Raw genomic sequence first — 17,792 nt, forward strand, 5'->3', positions numbered from 1 at the left:
AAAGAAAATAAATCTCACCATGCTTTTTCTATTAGTTCATCTGTGCGGGCCCAATTCCCACCAGGTGGTGGGAAAAAGAGGGATTTTTGCCACTTTGGCCCCTTGTCCTCTTAATATATATATATATTTTTTATTTTATTTTATTTACCTTTCTTTCTTGTGTGTATTTTTTGAAAGGGTTTGACTTATATATTTGTACAGTTGGTTTTGTTGTTGTTTTTTCTGTATTTCTTTTTTTCTTTTACTATTCCCTTTACGCTTAAATAGTTATTTGTAGATATTCCCTCTCTCTCTCTCCCTTTTACTCTCACTTTTCACTCTCTTCGTGTGCGTACGGGGGTGATATTTGGGGCTTTTACTCTAATTCTGTGTTCTGATATTTCCCGGAGGTTGGTATATTTCTAATCTCACCCCTCGGGTTGGATCTATTCATGCCATTAAACCTATTGCTCTTTGGTGCCCCTGGATGTGGGAAGGGGTCTGCGAGTGAGTCTCTTGTGCGGGATTTTGGTCTGCTTCACATCAGCGCCGGTAGTTTGCTCCGTGATGAGGTTGAACGACAGACGCCGTTGGGGGAAAAGGTGGCAGTTCTAATGAACGAGGGACATCTCATACCAGATGCGATGATAGTGAACATCATAGTGAATCGAGTTCTTCAACCAGATGCTAAGGCTAAAGGTGTCCTCCTTGATGGATTTCCACGTACACTCTCTCAGGCAAAGGCTCTCGCAGAATCTGGTTTTAAAATTGATGCCTTGATTTTTATTAATGTGGATGCTAAGAATCTGGAGGAACGATGCCTACTGAGAAGACTTGACCCTGTTACAGGACGTGTGTATAACTTGAAAAGTGATCCACCACCAAAGGAAATTATGGACCGTTTACTCATCCGCTCGGATGATACAAGGGAAAAACATCAGCGCCGGATGCAAATTTACAGAGAGCAAAAAACAGCACTCATGAAATACTATCAAGGGAAAATAGTAGAAGTGGATGGTAATCCTCCATTACCCGTTGTCCACGCTGTTTTGCGTGCCAAGGTTGATGCGTTACAGAGGGGGGAATGCACAGAGAGTAAACTTTGAGAGAAATGCAAAATCGATTGCAAGCGAGATGTGCGGCAATTTCGTACACGATGGAGAAAAGGAAGAGAGTAAAACGGAAAAAAAGAAGAAAAAGACAAACGACTTCTAACGAAAAGAAATGATATCATTAAAAGTGAATGGAAAATATCCTACACCTTTTGGGTATATGTGTGTCTCGGATACAAGTATAAATCTGCATAAAATAAATCTATGAGATAGAACACACAGAGAAAAAAAAACCTCACATCGTAAATACGCACACAGACATGTACAGAGAAAAGTGATGGCCTCTCTTATTCCTTTTACTTATCTGGAAAAAGCGAAGGAGGGAAAAGATAATGAAATATGGACCTATCGGAAAATAAAAAAAAACGAATGGATGATAAACGGTTGACTGGGAAAAGAACTGTGATGAGTGACGGTAGAAAACGCTGCATGGTAGCAGCGGTTTTTTTCTTTTATCTGGAAAGGATCGGATCTAACTCCCACTAATTGATCTTGGATAGCGGAACCAAACCAACTTTGGTGTTTAAGCATGTATGTGTGTGTTTGTTCGTTTCTATCCTGCGATATCTCTCTTTATATGCCTTTCCCTGAGCTTCATTTTCTGTAACAGTAACTACTCGTTACAAGAATGTGCTGTTTTCAAAAAAAAAAATCTAGGTTTCTCTCTCAAGAGACAGTCCGTGGATCTCTTTGTCTTGTTTTTTTTTTAAGTACTGTATGTTGTCTGTGGTATTATTTTGATTCACAGGGAGATTCTCTGTCTCCGAAATTGGCGTGCAAGCGTCAGAGGAAAATGAAGGTGAGAATACAAGATTATTTCTCTACACAGAATCTGGGAATGTCATGTGACGAGGAATCCGTTGGAAATGGACATGGTGCAAAAGTGGGTATTTCTAAACATGGTGATATGTATAAAACTCTGTCCTACACCTCGATTGTTTTTTTTTCTTCCACGGATAATCTCTATTACTTAAACTCTATTTTATCATATATGAGATTTATTATTATTATTATTATTATTATTATTATTATTATTATTATTATTATTATTATTATTATTATTATTTATTAGTAGTAGTAGTAGTAGTGGTAGTAATAGTAGTAGTAGTATTTCCAATAGCCTAATATGTTGTTATTGTTATTTTACCTTTGATTTTTTTAATTTCTTCTCAAGTCCCTATTTTATTATATATATATATATATATTCCTTTGAAATTAAAGGGTAAATTTTTGGGAATAACATCAGTGAAGTCAATGACTCTATATCCGGCACTTTTTGTAACCCATGGAGGTGGTCCACTTCCACTACTTGGTGATCCAGGCCATGCTGCACTGGTGGATGCACTTAAAAGACATCGAAAAGATTTGGAAACTCGTTTTGGACTTCCAAAGAAAATTGTGGTTATTTCAGCACATTATGAAACAACTTCTTTAAGTGTAGGTGGGGGTACACAACCCAAAATGCTCTACGATTATTACGGATTTCCTGCAGAGAGCTATAAACTTCAATACCCAGCTCCAGGTGAACCTTCTCTTGCGAAAGATATTGTGGATGCGTTAAAAATGGAAGGAATTCCAGCAGATATGGATATTCATCGCCCTTTTGATCATGGCGTATTTATTCCTCTTATGATTATGTTTCCTGAAGCCAAGATTCCTGTAGTACCCGTATCTGTCCTTAGGAGCGGGGATCCTGCGAAACATATAAAAATAGGTAAGGCATTGCGATCCTTTCGTTCTCGTGGTGTTTTATTTTTGGGAAGTGGAGCTACAATGCATAATTTTTCAAATTTTAATAAAAGAAACGCTGGAACAAAATTTGGTGACTCATTGAGTTCGGTTCTCTGCGCTAATGATAATGTCATGTCAACAGAAAAAAGGTTGGAAAAAATGATTCATGCTTCAGAAATGGATGGTTTTGACGAAGCCCAGCCACGTGGCGCACTTGAACATCTCATGCCACTTTTAACGTTGGTTGGTGTTGCGAATGGCACCCGTGGGGAGGAAGTAGCTAGCGTGCGTGTTGATGGGGTAAATGTTCGTAATTATATTTTTCCAAACTAGCGGAACCACTTTGAGTAGTTTCAGGTTTCTGCCTATTCGTTCTTCTTTGTTTTTCTATGCGAGTGATTGGGCGTATTCTCTTATTATATGTGTCTTTTTTTATATATTCTCCTCTCGAAAATGAGAGTGGCAGCGAGTCTTTTTTTTGTTTATATTTTGTGGTTTCCACGCATTTACCTAAAAATTATTATTATTATTATTATTATTATTATTATTATTATTATTATTATTATTATTATTATTATTATTTTGCGCAATATGTAGGGTTTTTTTTTCGTAATTTATTTTGACGACAAGCTACAAGAGGGCCTCCGAGAAAACAAAAAGTGTAGGGTTCATACAAATGGCATTGTATGTAGGCCATCTCTGACCTTTATGGGGCGATAATATTTTGAAACAATTCATTGTGAATTGTGGAAATTTCTAGTGGTGGTCGCCGTTACTCTCCGTATTTATCATTTTTGCTTATTCTTTTAATTTTCAACATTTCTCTCGTGGTAAAAGTTACTATTTTTTTTTGTTTTTGTTTTCTATGGCCCAGTTAGTGTTAGCATATCACTTTTTATATAGCAAACACCCATTGTTTTTCCTTTTTTGTTGTTCTTTGACTTATCGGCTGTTATTATTGTTATTGGCATTAAATGTTGAAGAAAAAGGCGATGGAAGAAACTCAGGTTTTCTCCACGCTGCCACTTCCACCGAAAATTGACCCATTTAATGAGCATTATCCTTTCTGTATTGTCTGGACGCCTATTCCATTCCTTTCTTGGCTTCTTCCATTTATCGGACATGTGGGAATTTGTGACTCTGCAGGGCGAATCCATGATTTTGAGGGTCCTTACAACATTGGCGTTGACCACATGTTATTTGGTAACCCTGTGAAATATTGGGACATCTCAAAGATATATGTACCAACATATTACCATTCCACGATGGATCCGAATTCGAGGGAATTCTCAGATTTGTGCCGCAAAGAAGTCGAGGAGTACGACGCCACCATTGGAAGAGTAACGGCGCATTTTCGCAGAACGCAAATGTACAATTTTTTTACGAACAATTGTCACTCTTTTGTCGCTTCCACGCTGGAGGATCACCCGCTAAGCACGGGTTCCTGGAACATGTTGCGTGTGGCGTGGGGGCTCGCCGTTCGCGGACGCTATGTTAGCACAACGCATTTTCTAAAGGCCCACTTGCCTTTTTTGATTTTATTAACCGTCATCGTCCTCATCTGCATTTTCGTTCCCAGGGCCTAAATTCTTCGCGATGGGGGGATGACTTTGTTTTCGTTTATTTGGCCTTTGTATCTTTTGTTGTTTTCCTTCTCTTTTTTTCAGCTTGCGGTAGGAATGATCGAGTCTTGCTCTTTATTCGGTGCGAATCTTTTACTGAGACCGTTAACGGTTGGGAGGAAACGAGTTTCCTTACAACCTTAGAATCTGCCAAACGTAAGTTTCTGAAAGCCCACCCGACCCAACCCACGCAGCCCCGAGCGGGAGGCGGGATAAAAAGGGCTTCTCGGGACTTCCAATTCGTCGGAACTTTGGTTGTTTTAATGGTTTGGCCGTTTGGGGGAAGACGGTTTTTATTTTTTGCCCGCGAAGGTTTTCCAATTCGCGCTGGTGGGATGCGGGTTTTCTTTGCTCTTCTGTTCCTTGTTTTTATGAAGAGGGTAAGGTTAGGATTATTCTTTGTGGTTTCGCTTCTGTTTTCGTGTGCTCCCCGTTTGCCTTGGGGGCGGGCCGGCCCAGGCCCCGTGAAAAGGAACGGCCCCAGAAAGTTCTCCTGGCAAAATCGCGGGCGGCGCCGGAGGTTGTCCGGTAATGCCTTTTTTGGTGTCTTTCCTTTTTTCCTTCTGGCCTGGGTAAGGAAGGGAATCTTTGACGCTTGATTTTTGTTGGGTTTTTTCTCTTCGGTGAAAGGAAAAAGGCCCTGCCGAGAATTGAACTCGGGACCCCTGGTTTACAAGACCAGTGCACTGCCACTGTGCTACAGAGCCTCTTTAGACTAATCATTTCAGGGATTCCATAATCGAGCTCGTCGCTGGCCCCACAGGGGCGGAGGAAGGAGGCGTAGGGGTTCTGGACCGCGAAGTCTGCGGTATCGCATAGTTTCGCTCCACTGCCAGAAGGAACTGGGCTAACTGTTTGGAAAAGCACAGTTTCTGGAGAGGGATATCTGTTATAGCATACTTTATTCGCAATGGGCGAAGGGCGGGGCAACTCAAGAGATGCAGCGCTGTTTCTTCGCAGCCGGTGCGTTGGCTAGTATGCGCGCGAATATGCTGATACCCGTGTTGAGACATGCGGTGTTGTGTGAGGCCTGATTTGCTCATGCATTGTCTGTTGCATGTGGGGCAAATCAGGGTCGCAAGGTCTCTTATGTTCTCGCCCTTGCTTCGGGAGGATTTGGTTGCCCCTTTGGCAGGCATGCCTTCGCCATGGTGAAAATTTCTGCAGCGAATGGCGAGTGAAGGCATGTTGGCGTAGAACTTTTTACACACACCGCGCTGAACCCTGCCGCGGTCCTCACCTTCCGGTGGCGACGAGTCTCGCTGACGTTTCTTGTTTCTGGGAAAAGTTACCTTTATCGTAATCGGCAATATCGGAGTTCCAGGTGGGTGTTTAAATTTTTTATGGCACGATAGAGCTCCCATGTTACCGAAATCCCTTAGAAAAATTCACAGCGCATTGATGCTGGCTGTGGGATTAACTGCGTGCCGGGTGCGTCTTTACTGGGGTCCTCAGGATGGCGTGCTCTAACGTGGGCTTTGAGGCCTGTTTTAGAGCGCGCTACCATTTCACATTTGTCACATGGAAATGCCGATCCCTCTGGTATTGGTTCGACTGCTCCTGGGCGATTTCTTTCAGCGGGAGGGCATGTAACATTGTGCATGCGCCTGGGGTGGCGAGTTAATCCGTTTTTCTGGGGGAAGGTTCGGTGAGATAAATTGCATGCAAAGGGATGTTTTTCCTCTGCATGTGCTGATTGAAGAGGTAACGTATTTACCGGAGATGTTGGTCTGGGCGGCGGTGGCTCAGGCGGTATGTCCGGCGGAGGTGGTGCATGGGGAAACTTGAGTTTCCATTCCCCCGCACAAGTTGCGCGTGGAAACGTTCGCTGTGCAGCTTAGCTGCTTCAACAGCCACTTTACGTAGCATCCTTACCCTTTCTCGCGTTATTCCAGTATCTGGGTTACAAATGACGTTTCTCATCTCACGATAAAGCGTTGGAAAACTGAAAGGTGAGTTACCGCCGGGGGAATAACCGACACACCCATGATACCACGCGTACAAACCTCCCGGATATACGCCAATGCGAATAGGTTCCCACTTGTCCCCCTCCTTAGAATCAACAACAGAAACGGTGAATGCGTCCAGGGGGCCCTGTCCTTTCTGCGGCAGCTCCTGTACAACAGCTGGTGCAGGTGAGACATCACGCTTGCTTGTGGGTGCCTTACTTTTTCAACGCGCATCGCAGGAGAGGGGAGCAGAACAGAGAAAAAAAAAAAACGCGGGGTGACAGGGAGAGCAGCATACCCATTGACAGCATTATTCCCAGAAACACCATCATTTTAGCTTCAATAACAACGAGGAGAAAAGAGTATGGATTACCAAGCTGCATCGGCAGCAGGAGTAAAGTTGCAGCCCAACACAGAGGTCTGCCTTCTCAGGGGCTTTGTCGCCCGAGTAAGAAAAAAAAAAACTTTAATAATCCCCAAATGATATTTAAGAAAATGAAAGAAAAGAAAAAAAAAGTTTGTCGTCCCACTCTTCTGCTGCCTTGGCTAAGCACCGGTGAGTTCACAAATAAATCGACGAGCAGCGGAAGGGCGTGCAGCAAGAATATCATATTATCAAAATTTTTTCCAAACACACATTAAAGATAATTTCCCAAAATCTTTAGCAGTTAAGAAAAAAAAGTTTTCCAATACAGCAAAAAAGAAAAAAAGAACAGAAAAAAGTTGTGCCCAACGTAAACTGTCGTCGCGAACCATTAATGCGCCCCCACACGCACCAACGAGCAGCGGAAGGGTCTTGCAGCAAGAATATCATACAATCCGCTTTTTCCCAAGCACACATTAAAGATAATTTCCCAAAATCTTTAGCACTTACGAAAAAAAAGTTTCCAATACAGCAAAAAGAAAAAAAAGAAGAAAGAAAATGGAGGGGGGATAGCTCCAGAGCATGGACAGCCGAGAGGCAGTGTAAAGCTAGAGAACTAAGCATTATTGGAAGGTGTGGAGCCCACAGGGCCACCAGAGCAGTAATACAGGAGTGCCTCAGGACGCTATCCCTCATGAACTCCTGTAGCATTGCTCTGAAACTCTGTTCGTACTGGATGATCTACATTCACTTGAGTTTCTGACACTTATGGGCTATGATGCTGCTTCCCTGCTTCTTGACTCGCATTCACAGGGTGCATTTCATAGATTTCTCTTGCATTCAGCCGAGCCTCCGCCTCTACATTCCCTGCACTACTGATCCTCCTCTGAGTCGACCCCACGTGTGTTACATCAGTTTGAGGTCTTTTGCTTATCCCCACAGAGATCGGTGTAGTTGGGACACACGATCTTTCCATATTCAAACACTTTACCATTTAGGTTATCAATGACACCACCATCTCTGCAGTCATGCCAGCTGTTGTTTCCCTTATACTGCACCTTCAAGATGCTGTCCTCGCACTTTACCATCGCACAAATGCCTTCGACATTACCGTTATCTTCATTTTTACTCAGTACCACTGATTTTACATCCAGGCACCGTGATATATTACTTACAATACTGCCAGGTATTTCATCTTCATCACCAATCTCACAGGATGTTTTTAAAGTGGGTTCAATGGCGGGGCAGTAGTCCATCAGTTCGCTGGAGGGAGCTCCAATATTAGTTTGTGAGAAGTATTTAAACTCCTGGGGAACTTTTTCATGGTACAATAATCTCATCGAACACTTCCCAAGGGAATAACGGTCGGTAGTGCATCGCAAGACAGGAGTTTGATCGTTACAGAACATCTTGGGAAATTTGGAAACACTGTCTTCTACACACTTCTCTGTAAGGAATTCACAGCTGGCATTCCAGCCCCATATCATATGTTCTGCTTTGCTGAAATCGGCTTGGTAAAATGGCATGGAATCAAAGGTTGCAAGTGTCAGTGCCGTGTAGTACATGGCAGAGGGCCTGTCAAGGTATGCACTCATCAGGTCATCCTTTACGTAGCGTCGCTTCCAGTGTGGGTACTTGCTCCCACCAGGGAGAACGTCCAACTCGACGTAATTAAGAGTTAAACAGCCAAAATGCTTTCTCGCCTTGTCCCTTACACCATCTGTCAGCAAGCCCATAATACGTCTCCCGGTAACGCTGAGACTATCCATCAGCATGGCATTCTCTCTGAACTCAGCAAAGTTAAAACCAAGTGCATGACCAATCTCATGCGCAACCAAACGAATGTTATGCCTTGTGTAGTTAAATAAACTCGGATACAGTTTTATCAAGGCAGATGTAGGACGTTTATTAGCATCTTTGGTGCAAATTTGGGGTTCTTCCTTAAATTTCGTAAGACCCAGATACAGCGCAAAATCAACACCCTTGATACCCTTGGTAAGATGGGTACGATGAGTAACGGCATCGCGACAGCGCTCCTTAAAGCTGTACCCATAATGTGTATCGAGCTTCAACACTTCAACACGTTGTACCTTGAGACGTTTACTGTGCAGCTTAGCCGCTTCAACAGCCACTTTACGTAGCATCCTTACCCTTTCTCGCGTTATTCCAGTATCTGGGTTACAAATGACGTTTCTCATCTCACGATAAAGCGTTGGAAAACTGAAAGGTGAGTTACCGCCGGGGGAATAACCGACACACCCATGATACCACGCGTACAAACCTCCCGGATATACGCCAATGCGAATAGGTTCCCACTTGTCCCCCTCCTTAGAATCAACAACAGAAACGGTGAATGCGTCCAGGGGGCCCTGTCCTTTCTGCGGCAGCTCCTGTACAACAGCAGTAGCAGCGCACCCGTGGGCACAGCAGAGGAGGAGCAGCAACAACAGGAGAAGCAGCGAACAGCAAATCTGTCGCTGCATTGTCACAGGTGTACAAAAGTGGTGTACTGAAATCCTTGTTTACGATGCCTTAAGCAGTAGGTCTGCAAAGATGAAAAAAGGAAGAAAAAAGGAGAGAAGAGAAGAAAATCACAACAGGAAGAAGCAAGAAAAAGAAACGACTAAATTGCATGAGAAGCAGCATGAAAGCAGACGAGCACACGCACAGCTGCACGCCATCGGCAGTGGTCCAGCAGCGTCATTTTATTATTATTATTATTATTATTATTATTTTCTTTTTTTTTTTTACCATCAAGTCAACCCCACAAATCAAAACAAACAAACAAAAAAAAAAACATCAGTAATTTATAAAAAACGGAGCCCAAGATCATATAATATCGAAACGAAGTGACAGAAAGAAAGAAAAAAAATCAAAAAGCCCAACGTTTTTCCCACAACTACTACGCATGTGCAGCATCACCGTTTCAGCAGTGACACAAAGAAGTGCTTTTCATTCCAGTCAAAAAAAGGTACCCCAAAATCTTGCAAATTATTTTGTTTCATAAAAAAAAAAAGCACAATGAAAACGAATGCGTCACCATGCGTGAGTGAGCCCAAAAACAAACAAACAAACAAAAAGAGAACTTGTAATAAATTGCTTTACATCACGGGGTATAAGCCACACCCTCCTTTAGTGTGTATCGGGGAAGCGGGGGCATTTGAAATACCCTTTGAATTTGCTGCGCAGGCTCCGTATGCGCACGGACACGACACCCACGCGCGACTTCTTTCCTGGCACAAGGGCAATGCTTCCATCAGCCAGAACCGGCACACAGAGGAGTTGATGGGGCAGCTATACTTACAGCATGCATTTCCCTTCTCAGCGTCGAACCAGCGGTGAGGGGAATTATTCTCTTTTTGTCAATCCGCAGAAATCTCAGTGTTCTTTATTTGTACGATTCGTGGTCCCCTTACACGCACACTGGAATTATTCCCGGTTTTCAGATTTCGCAATCTTTTCCTGTCACGAAGAGTGGACTGTTTCACGCCAGCACCTTGCTGTTCCCTTTTTCCGCCCTGTGAGTGGGTGACGTTGGCTGTTGATTCTTGCCCCTCCCTGGAGGTTTTGGGGACGAGACGACTGCCGCCATTCGGTGTCATGGTGCACACCTCGTTGAACTTGGGGCACTTGATTTTGCCGCTTACGAATGACGACGAGTTCGATGGCATGATGAAGCCACCCTGAGTGCAGTTGTGCCATTCATTGTTGCCAGCGTACATCACCATCACGACACCATCATCCCCGCACTTCACCCGTGCACACACGCCGCCCACATCCTTGCCCTCCGCTTTCACTCTGTCCGTCACCTTGAGAGACTCACCGTCGAGACACCACGAGTCACTGTCCATCAACGACCCAGAAATAGTATCGTTCACCACAAGGGTGCACAGAGCGGGAAGTACTCCGTAATATGTGGAGATGTATTCCGGTTTCGCAAACGGGCATTCCTCCTCCTTTGCAGTGTACACTCTATATCCGTTGGATGATCCGCACGTCCCAACGGCAAAGCGATCAGATGTACACCGAGGAGCAGTGTTTTGGCAGAACACGCTTATATTTGGATTCTTCTTCTTGGCGTCGCATGTGTCATTAATGAAACCACAGCCAGAGTTGTTGCCCCAAGTCATCGGCTCTTCCATCCCCCAGTTAGCGGTATAATATTTGAGATCCTCAAACGAAGCCATTGTCAGGGCAGTGTAGTAGCCTGCACCGAACAGAATGTAGCTGCTCATCAACTCATCCTTGGCAATACGATGGGCCCAGTGTGACGCATGCATGTATTTTTCTTTGCCGGTGTAAACCAATTCCATGCCCTTGAGATCATTACATTTGTAGTGCGTCTTTGCTTTCTCCATTGTTTTGTTAGATATCACCAGCAAACGGGCTGAGTTAGATGGAGTCGTGACATTAGACAACATGTTGGCATTCAACATATCCTCGTAGTTAAAACCAAGTGCATGGGCAATCTCGTGAGCAGCGACACGAACATTGTACCGTAGTCCAAACTTCCTGTAGAAGGCGAGGTTGACGCCGGCAGCAATGGGACGGCGGGATTCATCCCTGGCACAAGGAATAGCAAATGTACCCCCAGGCTTCGCCGCCACGTAGAGGACCATGTCAGAATCATTGACACCCCTGCAGTGGTGAGAAACGGGAACGGTGAAGTAACTGCAAACACTGTCGTCTTCAAACTCAGGAACAACCAACGGGCCAACCACACGATTAACAAGCAGACGATCCGCGTGCAGTTTCACGGCTGCCGGAAGGATTACATCCCTCAGGTGCTGCACATCCTCTTCCTTCAGGACATTGAAGGTATCACACCGGAAACTCCCGCCCTCAAAGTCTCTCACCGACATCCCCACCTCGCTGCAGTACCTTTTCTTATTTTCCAGGTCCCTTGTTGACGTCGCAATGCGGATCAGCTGGCGTCCATTCGTAGAGACGGTGTACGCCCGCAACGCGGCATCTCTACTGTGGGGCAGCTCCTGTACAACAGCAGTAGCAGCGCACCCGTGGGCACAGCAGAGGAGGAGCAGCAACAACAGGAGAAGCAGCGAACAGCAAATCTGTCGCTGCATTGTCACAGGTGTACAAAAGTGGTGTACTGAAATCCTTGTTTACGATGCCTTAAGCAGTAGGTCTGCAAAGATGAAAAAAGGAAGAAAAAAAGGAGAGAAGAGAAGAAAATCACAACAGGAAGAAGCAAGAAAAAGAAACGACTAAATTGCATGAGAAGCAGCATGAAAGCAGACGAGCACACGCACAGCTGCACGCCATCGGCAGTGGTCCAGCAGCGTCATTTATTATTATTATTATTATTATTATTATTTTCTTTTTTTTTTTACCATCAAGTCAACCCCACAAATCAAAACAAACAAACAAAAAAAAAACATCAGTAATTTATAAAAAACGGAGCCCAAGATCATATAATATCGAAACGAAGTGACAGAAAGAAAGAAAAAAAAATCAAAAAGCCCAACGTTTTTCCCACAACTACTACGCATGTGCAGCATCACCGTTTCAGCAGTGACACAAAGAAGTGCTTTTCATTCCAGTCAAAAAAAGGTACCCCAAAATCTTGCAAATTATTTTGTTTCATAAAAAAAAAAAGCACAATGAAAACGAATGCGTCACCATGCGTGAGTGAGCCCAAAAACAAACAAACAAACAAAAAAGAGAACTTGTAATAAATTGCTTTACATCACGGGGTATAAGCCACACCCTCCTTTAGTGTGTATCGGGGAAGCGGGGGCATTTGAAATACCCTTTGAATTTGCTGCGCAGGCTCCGTATGCGCACGGACACGACACCCACGCGCGACTTCTTTCCTGGCACAAGGGCAATGCTTCCATCAGCCAGAACCGGCACACAGAGGAGTTGATGGGGCAGCTATACTTACAGCATGCATTTCCCTTCTCAGCGTCGAACCAGCGGTGAGGGGAATTATTCTCTTTTTGTCAATCCGCAGAAATCTCAGTGTTCTTTATTTGTACGATTCGTGGTCCCCCTTACACGCACACTGGAATTATTCCCGGTTTTCAGATTTCGCAATCTTTTCCTGTCACGAAGAGTGGACTGTTTCACGCCAGCACCTTGCTGTTCCCTTTTTCCGCCCTGTGAGTGGGTGACGTTGGCTGTTGATTCTTGCCCCTCCCTGGAGGTTTTGGGGACGAGACGACTGCCGCCATTCGGTGTCATGGTGCACACCTCGTTGAACTTGGGGCACTTGATTTTGCCGCTTACGAATGACGACGAGTTCGATGGCATGATGAAGCCACCCTGAGTGCAGTTGTGCCATTCATTGTTGCCAGCGTACATCACCATCACGACACCATCATCCCCGCACTTCACCCGTGCACACACGCCGCCCACATCCTTGCCCTCCGCTTTCACTCTGTCCGTCACCTTGAGAGACTCACCGTCGAGACACCACGAGTCACTGTCCATCAACGACCCAGAAATAGTATCGTTCACCACAAGGGTGCACAGAGCGGGAAGTACTCCGTAATATGTGGAGATGTATTCCGGTTTCGCAAACGGGCATTCCTCCTCCTTTGCAGTGTACACTCTATATCCGTTGGATGATCCGCACGTCCCAACGGCAAAGCGATCAGATGTACACCGAGGAGCAGTGTTTTGGCAGAACACGCTTATATTTGGATTCTTCTTCTTGGCGTCGCATGTGTCATTAATGAAACCACAGCCAGAGTTGTTGCCCCAAGTCATCGGCTCTTCCATCCCCCAGTTAGCGGTATAATATTTGAGATCCTCAAACGAAGCCATTGTCAGGGCAGTGTAGTAGCCTGCACCGAACAGAATGTAGCTGCTCATCAACTCATCCTTGGCAATACGATGGGCCCAGTGTGACGCATGCATGTATTTTTCTTTGCCGGTGTAAACCAATTCCATGCCCTTGAGATCATTACATTTGTAGTGCGTCTTTGCTTTCTCCATTGTTTTGTTAGATATCACCAGCAAACGGGCTGAGTTAGATGGAGTCGTGACATTAGACAACATGTTGGCATTCAACATATCCTCGTAGTTAAAACCAAGTGCATGGGCAATCTCGTGAGCAGCGACACGAACATTGTACCGTAGTCCAAACTTCCTGTAGAAGGCGAGGTTGACGCCGGCAGCAATGGGACGGCGGGATTCATCCCTGGCACAAGGAATAGCAAATGTACCCCCAGGCTTCGCCGCCACGTAGAGGACCATGTCAGAATCATTGACACCCCTGCAGTGGTGAGAAACGGGAACGGTGAAGTAACTGCAAACACTGTCGTCTTCAAACTCAGGAACAACCAACGGGCCAACCACACGATTAACAAGCAGACGATCCGCGTGCAGTTTCACGGCTGCCGGAAGGATTACATCCCTCAGGTGCTGCACATCCTCTTCCTTCAGGACATTGAAGGTATCACACCGGAAACTCCCGCCCTCAAAGTCTCTCACCGACATCCCCACCTCGCTGCAGTACCTTTTCTTATTTTCCAGGTCCCTTGTTGACGTCGCAATGCGGATCAGCTGGCGTCCATTCGTAGAGACGGTGTACGCCCGCAACGCGGCATCTCTACTGTGGGGCAGCTCCTGTACAACAGCAGTAGCAGCGCACCCGTGGGCACAGCAGAGGAGGAGCAGCAACAACAGGAGAAGCAGCGAACAGCAAATCTGTCGCTGCATTGTCACAGGTGTACAAAAGTGGTGTACTGAAATCCTTGTTTACGATGCCTTAAGCAGTAGGTCTGCAAAGATGAAAAAAGGAAGAAAAAAGGAGAGAAGAGAAGAAAATCACAACAGGAAGAAGCAAGAAAAAGAAACGACTAAATTGCATGAGAAGCAGCATGAAAGCAGACGAGCACACGCACAGCTGCACGCCATCGGCAGTGGTCCAGCAGCGTCATTTATTATTATTATTATTATTATTATTATTTTCTTTTTTTTTTTACCATCAAGTCAACCCCACAAATCAAAACAAACAAACAAAAAAAAAACATCAGTAATTTATAAAAAACGGAGCCCAAGATCATATAATATCGAAACGAAGTGACAGAAAGAAAGAAAAAAAAATCAAAAAGCCCAACGTTTTTCCCACAACTACTACGCATGTGCAGCATCACCGTTTCAGCAGTGACACAAAGAAGTGCTTTTCATTCCAGTCAAAAAAAGGTACCCCAAAATCTTGCAAATTATTTTGTTTCATAAAAAAAAAAAGCACAATGAAAACGAATGCGTCACCATGCGTGAGTGAGCCCAAAAACAAACAAACAAACAAAAAAGAGAACTTGTAATAAATTGCTTTACATCACGGGGTATAAGCCACACCCTCCTTTAGTGTGTATCGGGGAAGCGGGGGCATTTGAAATACCCTTTGAATTTGCTGCGCGGGCTCCGTATGCGCACGGACACGACACCCACGCGCGACTTCTTTCCTGGCACAAGGGCAATGCTTCCATCAGCCAGAACCGGCACACAGAGGAGTTGATGGGGCAGCTATACTTACAGCATGCATTTCCCTTCTCAGCGTCGAACCAGCGGTGAGGGGAATTATTCTCTTTTTGTCAATCCGCAGAAATCTCAGTGTTCTTTATTTGTACGATTCGTGGTCCCCCTTACACGCACACTGGAATTATTCCCGGTTTTCAGATTTCGCAATCTTTTCCTGTCACGAAGAGTGGACTGTTTCACGCCAGCACCTTGCTGTTCCCTTTTTCCGCCCTGTGAGTGGGTGACGTTGGCTGTTGATTCTTGCCCCTCCCTGGAGGTTTTGGGGACGAGACGACTGCCGCCATTCGGTGTCATGGTGCACACCTCGTTGAACTTGGGGCACTTGATTTTGCCGCTTACGAATGACGACGAGTTCGATGGCATGATGAAGCCACCCTGAGTGCAGTTGTGCCATTCATTGTTGCCAGCGTACATCACCATCACGACACCATCATCCCCGCACTTCACCCGTGCACACACGCCGCCCACATCCTTGCCCTCCGCTTTCACTCTGTCCGTCACCTTGAGAGACTCACCGTCGAGACACCACGAGTCACTGTCCATCAACGACCCAGAAATAGTATCGTTCACCACAAGGGTGCACAGAGCGGGAAGTACTCCGTAATATGTGGAGATGTATTCCGGTTTCGCAAACGGGCATTCCTCCTCCTTTGCAGTGTACACTCTATATCCGTTGGATGATCCGCACGTCCCAACGGCAAAGCGATCAGATGTACACCGAGGAGCAGTGTTTTGGCAGAACACGCTTATATTTGGATTCTTCTTCTTGGCGTCGCATGTGTCATTAATGAAACCACAGCCAGAGTTGTTGCCCCAAGTCATCGGCTCTTCCATCCCCCAGTTAGCGGTATAATATTTGAGATCCTCAAACGAAGCCATTGTCAGGGCAGTGTAGTAGCCGGCACCGAACAGAATGTAGCTGCTCATCAACTCATCCTTGGCAATACGATGGGCCCAGTGTGACGCATGCATGTATTTTTCTTTGCCGGTGTAAACCAATTCCATGCCCTTGAGATCATTACATTTGTAGTGCGTCTTTGCTTTCTCCATTGTTTTGTTAGATATCACCAGCAAACGGGCTGAGTTAGATGGAGTCGTGACATTAGACAACATGTTGGCATTCAACATATCCTCGTAGTTAAAACCAAGTGCATGGGCAATCTCGTGAGCAGCGACACGAACATTGTACCGTAGTCCAAACTTCCTGTAGAAGGCGAGGTTGACGCCGGCAGCAATGGGACGGCGGGATTCATCCCTGGCACAAGGAATAGCAAATGTACCCCCAGGCTTCGCCGCCACGTAGAGGACCATGTCAGAATCATTGACACCCCTGCAGTGGTGAGAAACGGGAACGGTGAAGTAACTGCAAACACTGTCGTCTTCAAACTCAGGAACAACCAACGGGCCAACCACACGATTAACAAGCAGACGATCCGCGTGCAGTTTCACGGCTGCCGGAAGGATTACATCCCTCAGGTGCTGCACATCCTCTTCCTTCAGGACATTGAAGGTATCACACCGGAAACTCCCGCCCTCAAAGTCTCTCACCGACATCCCCACCTCGCTGCAGTACCTTTTCTTATTTTCCAGGTCCCTTGTTGACGTCGCAATGCGGATCAGCTGGCGTCCATTCGTAGAGACGGTGTACGCCCGCAACGCGGCATCTCTACTGTGGGGCAGCTCCTGTACAACAGCAGTAGCAGCGCACCCGTGGGCACAGCAGAGGAGGAGCAGCAACAACAGGAGAAGCAGCGAACAGCAAATCTGTCGCTGCATTGTCACAGGTGTACAAAAGTGGTGTACTGAAATCCTTGTTTACGATGCCTTAAGCAGTAGGTCTGCAAAGATGAAAAAAGGAAGAAAAAAGGAGAGAAGAGAAGAAAATCACAACAGGAAGAAGCAAGAAAAAGAAACGACTAAATTGCATGAGAAGCAGCATGAAAGCAGACGAGCACACGCACAGCTGCACGCCATCGGCAGTGGTCCAGCAGCGTCATTTATTATTATTATTATTATTATTATTATTATTTTCTTTTTTTTTTTACCATCAAGTCAACCCCACAAATCAAAACAAACAAACAAAAAAAAAACATCAGTAATTTATAAAAAACGGAGCCCAAGATCATATAATATCGAAACGAAGTGACAGAAAGAAAGAAAAAAAAATCAAAAAGCCCAACGTTTTTCCCACAACTACTACGCATGTGCAGCATCACCGTTTCAGCAGTGACACAAAGAAGTGCTTTTCATTCCAGTCAAAAAAAGGTACCCCAAAATCTTGCAAATTATTTTGTTTCATAAAAAAAAAAGCACAATGAAAACGAATGCGTCACCATGCGTGAGTGAGCCCAAAAACAAACAAACAAACAAAAAAGAGAACTTGTAATAAATTGCTTTACATCACGGGGTATAAGCCACACCCTCCTTTAGTGTGTATCGGGGAAGCGGGGGCATTTGAAATACCCTTTGAATTTGCTGCGCGGGCTCCGTATGCGCACGGACACGACACCCACGCGCGACTTCT

At 45.2% G+C, this 17,792-nt stretch overlaps 7 protein-coding genes across 9 annotated transcripts; 3 read left to right on the forward strand and 4 right to left on the reverse strand.

The window, feature by feature from the left end:
- Positions 1 to 431: 431 nt before the first annotated feature.
- Positions 432 to 1,085, forward strand: LSM04_009425 (uncharacterized protein; the record flags this gene model as incomplete). The annotated part of the gene is made up of 1 exon (XM_067339129.1): positions 432 to 1,085. One exon carries the CDS (start codon positions 432 to 434, stop codon positions 1,083 to 1,085), a length of 654 nt encoding a protein of 217 aa, XP_067188075.1.
- Positions 1,086 to 2,345: 1,260 nt separating this feature from the next.
- On the forward strand, positions 2,346 to 3,155 carry LSM04_007310 (Extradiol ring-cleavage dioxygenase; the record flags this gene model as incomplete). Its single annotated transcript, XM_067339130.1, has 1 exon — positions 2,346 to 3,155. The coding sequence occupies one exon, from the start codon at positions 2,346 to 2,348 to the stop codon at positions 3,153 to 3,155; it is 810 nt and encodes a 269-aa protein (XP_067187975.1).
- A 641-nt stretch (positions 3,156 to 3,796) lies between these two features.
- Positions 3,797 to 4,408, forward strand: LSM04_005820 (Protein of unknown function DUF778; the record flags this gene model as incomplete). The annotated part of the gene is made up of 1 exon (XM_067339131.1): positions 3,797 to 4,408. One exon carries the CDS (start codon positions 3,797 to 3,799, stop codon positions 4,406 to 4,408), a length of 612 nt encoding a protein of 203 aa, XP_067187909.1.
- Positions 4,409 to 7,668: 3,260 nt separating this feature from the next.
- LSM04_002958 (Peptidase M8) lies at positions 7,669 to 9,240 on the reverse strand (the record flags this gene model as incomplete). The annotated part of the gene is made up of 1 exon (XM_067339132.1): positions 7,669 to 9,240. One exon carries the CDS (start codon positions 9,238 to 9,240, stop codon positions 7,669 to 7,671), a length of 1,572 nt encoding a protein of 523 aa, XP_067187803.1.
- An 879-nt stretch (positions 9,241 to 10,119) lies between these two features.
- Positions 10,120 to 11,841, reverse strand: LSM04_002235 (the record flags this gene model as incomplete). Of its 2 annotated transcripts, none has more annotated exons than XM_067339133.1 (1): positions 10,120 to 11,841. In XM_067339133.1, the coding sequence occupies one exon, from the start codon at positions 11,839 to 11,841 to the stop codon at positions 10,120 to 10,122; it is 1,722 nt and encodes a 573-aa protein (XP_067187777.1). The 2 variants fall into 2 exon arrangements, with proteins under 2 accessions (XP_067187777.1, XP_067187778.1); XM_067339134.1 differs by having other exon boundaries at positions 10,120 to 11,376.
- An 895-nt stretch (positions 11,842 to 12,736) lies between these two features.
- On the reverse strand, positions 12,737 to 14,443 carry LSM04_001160 (Peptidase M8; the record flags this gene model as incomplete). Its single annotated transcript, XM_067339135.1, has 1 exon — positions 12,737 to 14,443. One exon carries the CDS (start codon positions 14,441 to 14,443, stop codon positions 12,737 to 12,739), a length of 1,707 nt encoding a protein of 568 aa, XP_067187721.1.
- Positions 14,444 to 15,337: 894 nt separating this feature from the next.
- On the reverse strand, positions 15,338 to 17,044 carry LSM04_009561 (the record flags this gene model as incomplete). Of its 2 annotated transcripts, none has more annotated exons than XM_067339136.1 (1): positions 15,338 to 17,044. In XM_067339136.1, one exon carries the CDS (start codon positions 17,042 to 17,044, stop codon positions 15,338 to 15,340), a length of 1,707 nt encoding a protein of 568 aa, XP_067188083.1. The 2 variants fall into 2 exon arrangements, with proteins under 2 accessions (XP_067188083.1, XP_067188084.1); XM_067339137.1 differs by having other exon boundaries at positions 15,338 to 16,318.
- Between the last annotated feature and the right edge of the window lie 748 nt (positions 17,045 to 17,792).

The sequence above is a fragment of the Trypanosoma melophagium genome (genome assembly GCF_022059095.1).
Source record: "Trypanosoma melophagium isolate St. Kilda chromosome Unknown ctg4segment1, whole genome shotgun sequence".
Classification (NCBI taxonomy): Eukaryota; Euglenozoa; class Kinetoplastea; order Trypanosomatida; family Trypanosomatidae; genus Trypanosoma; species Trypanosoma melophagium.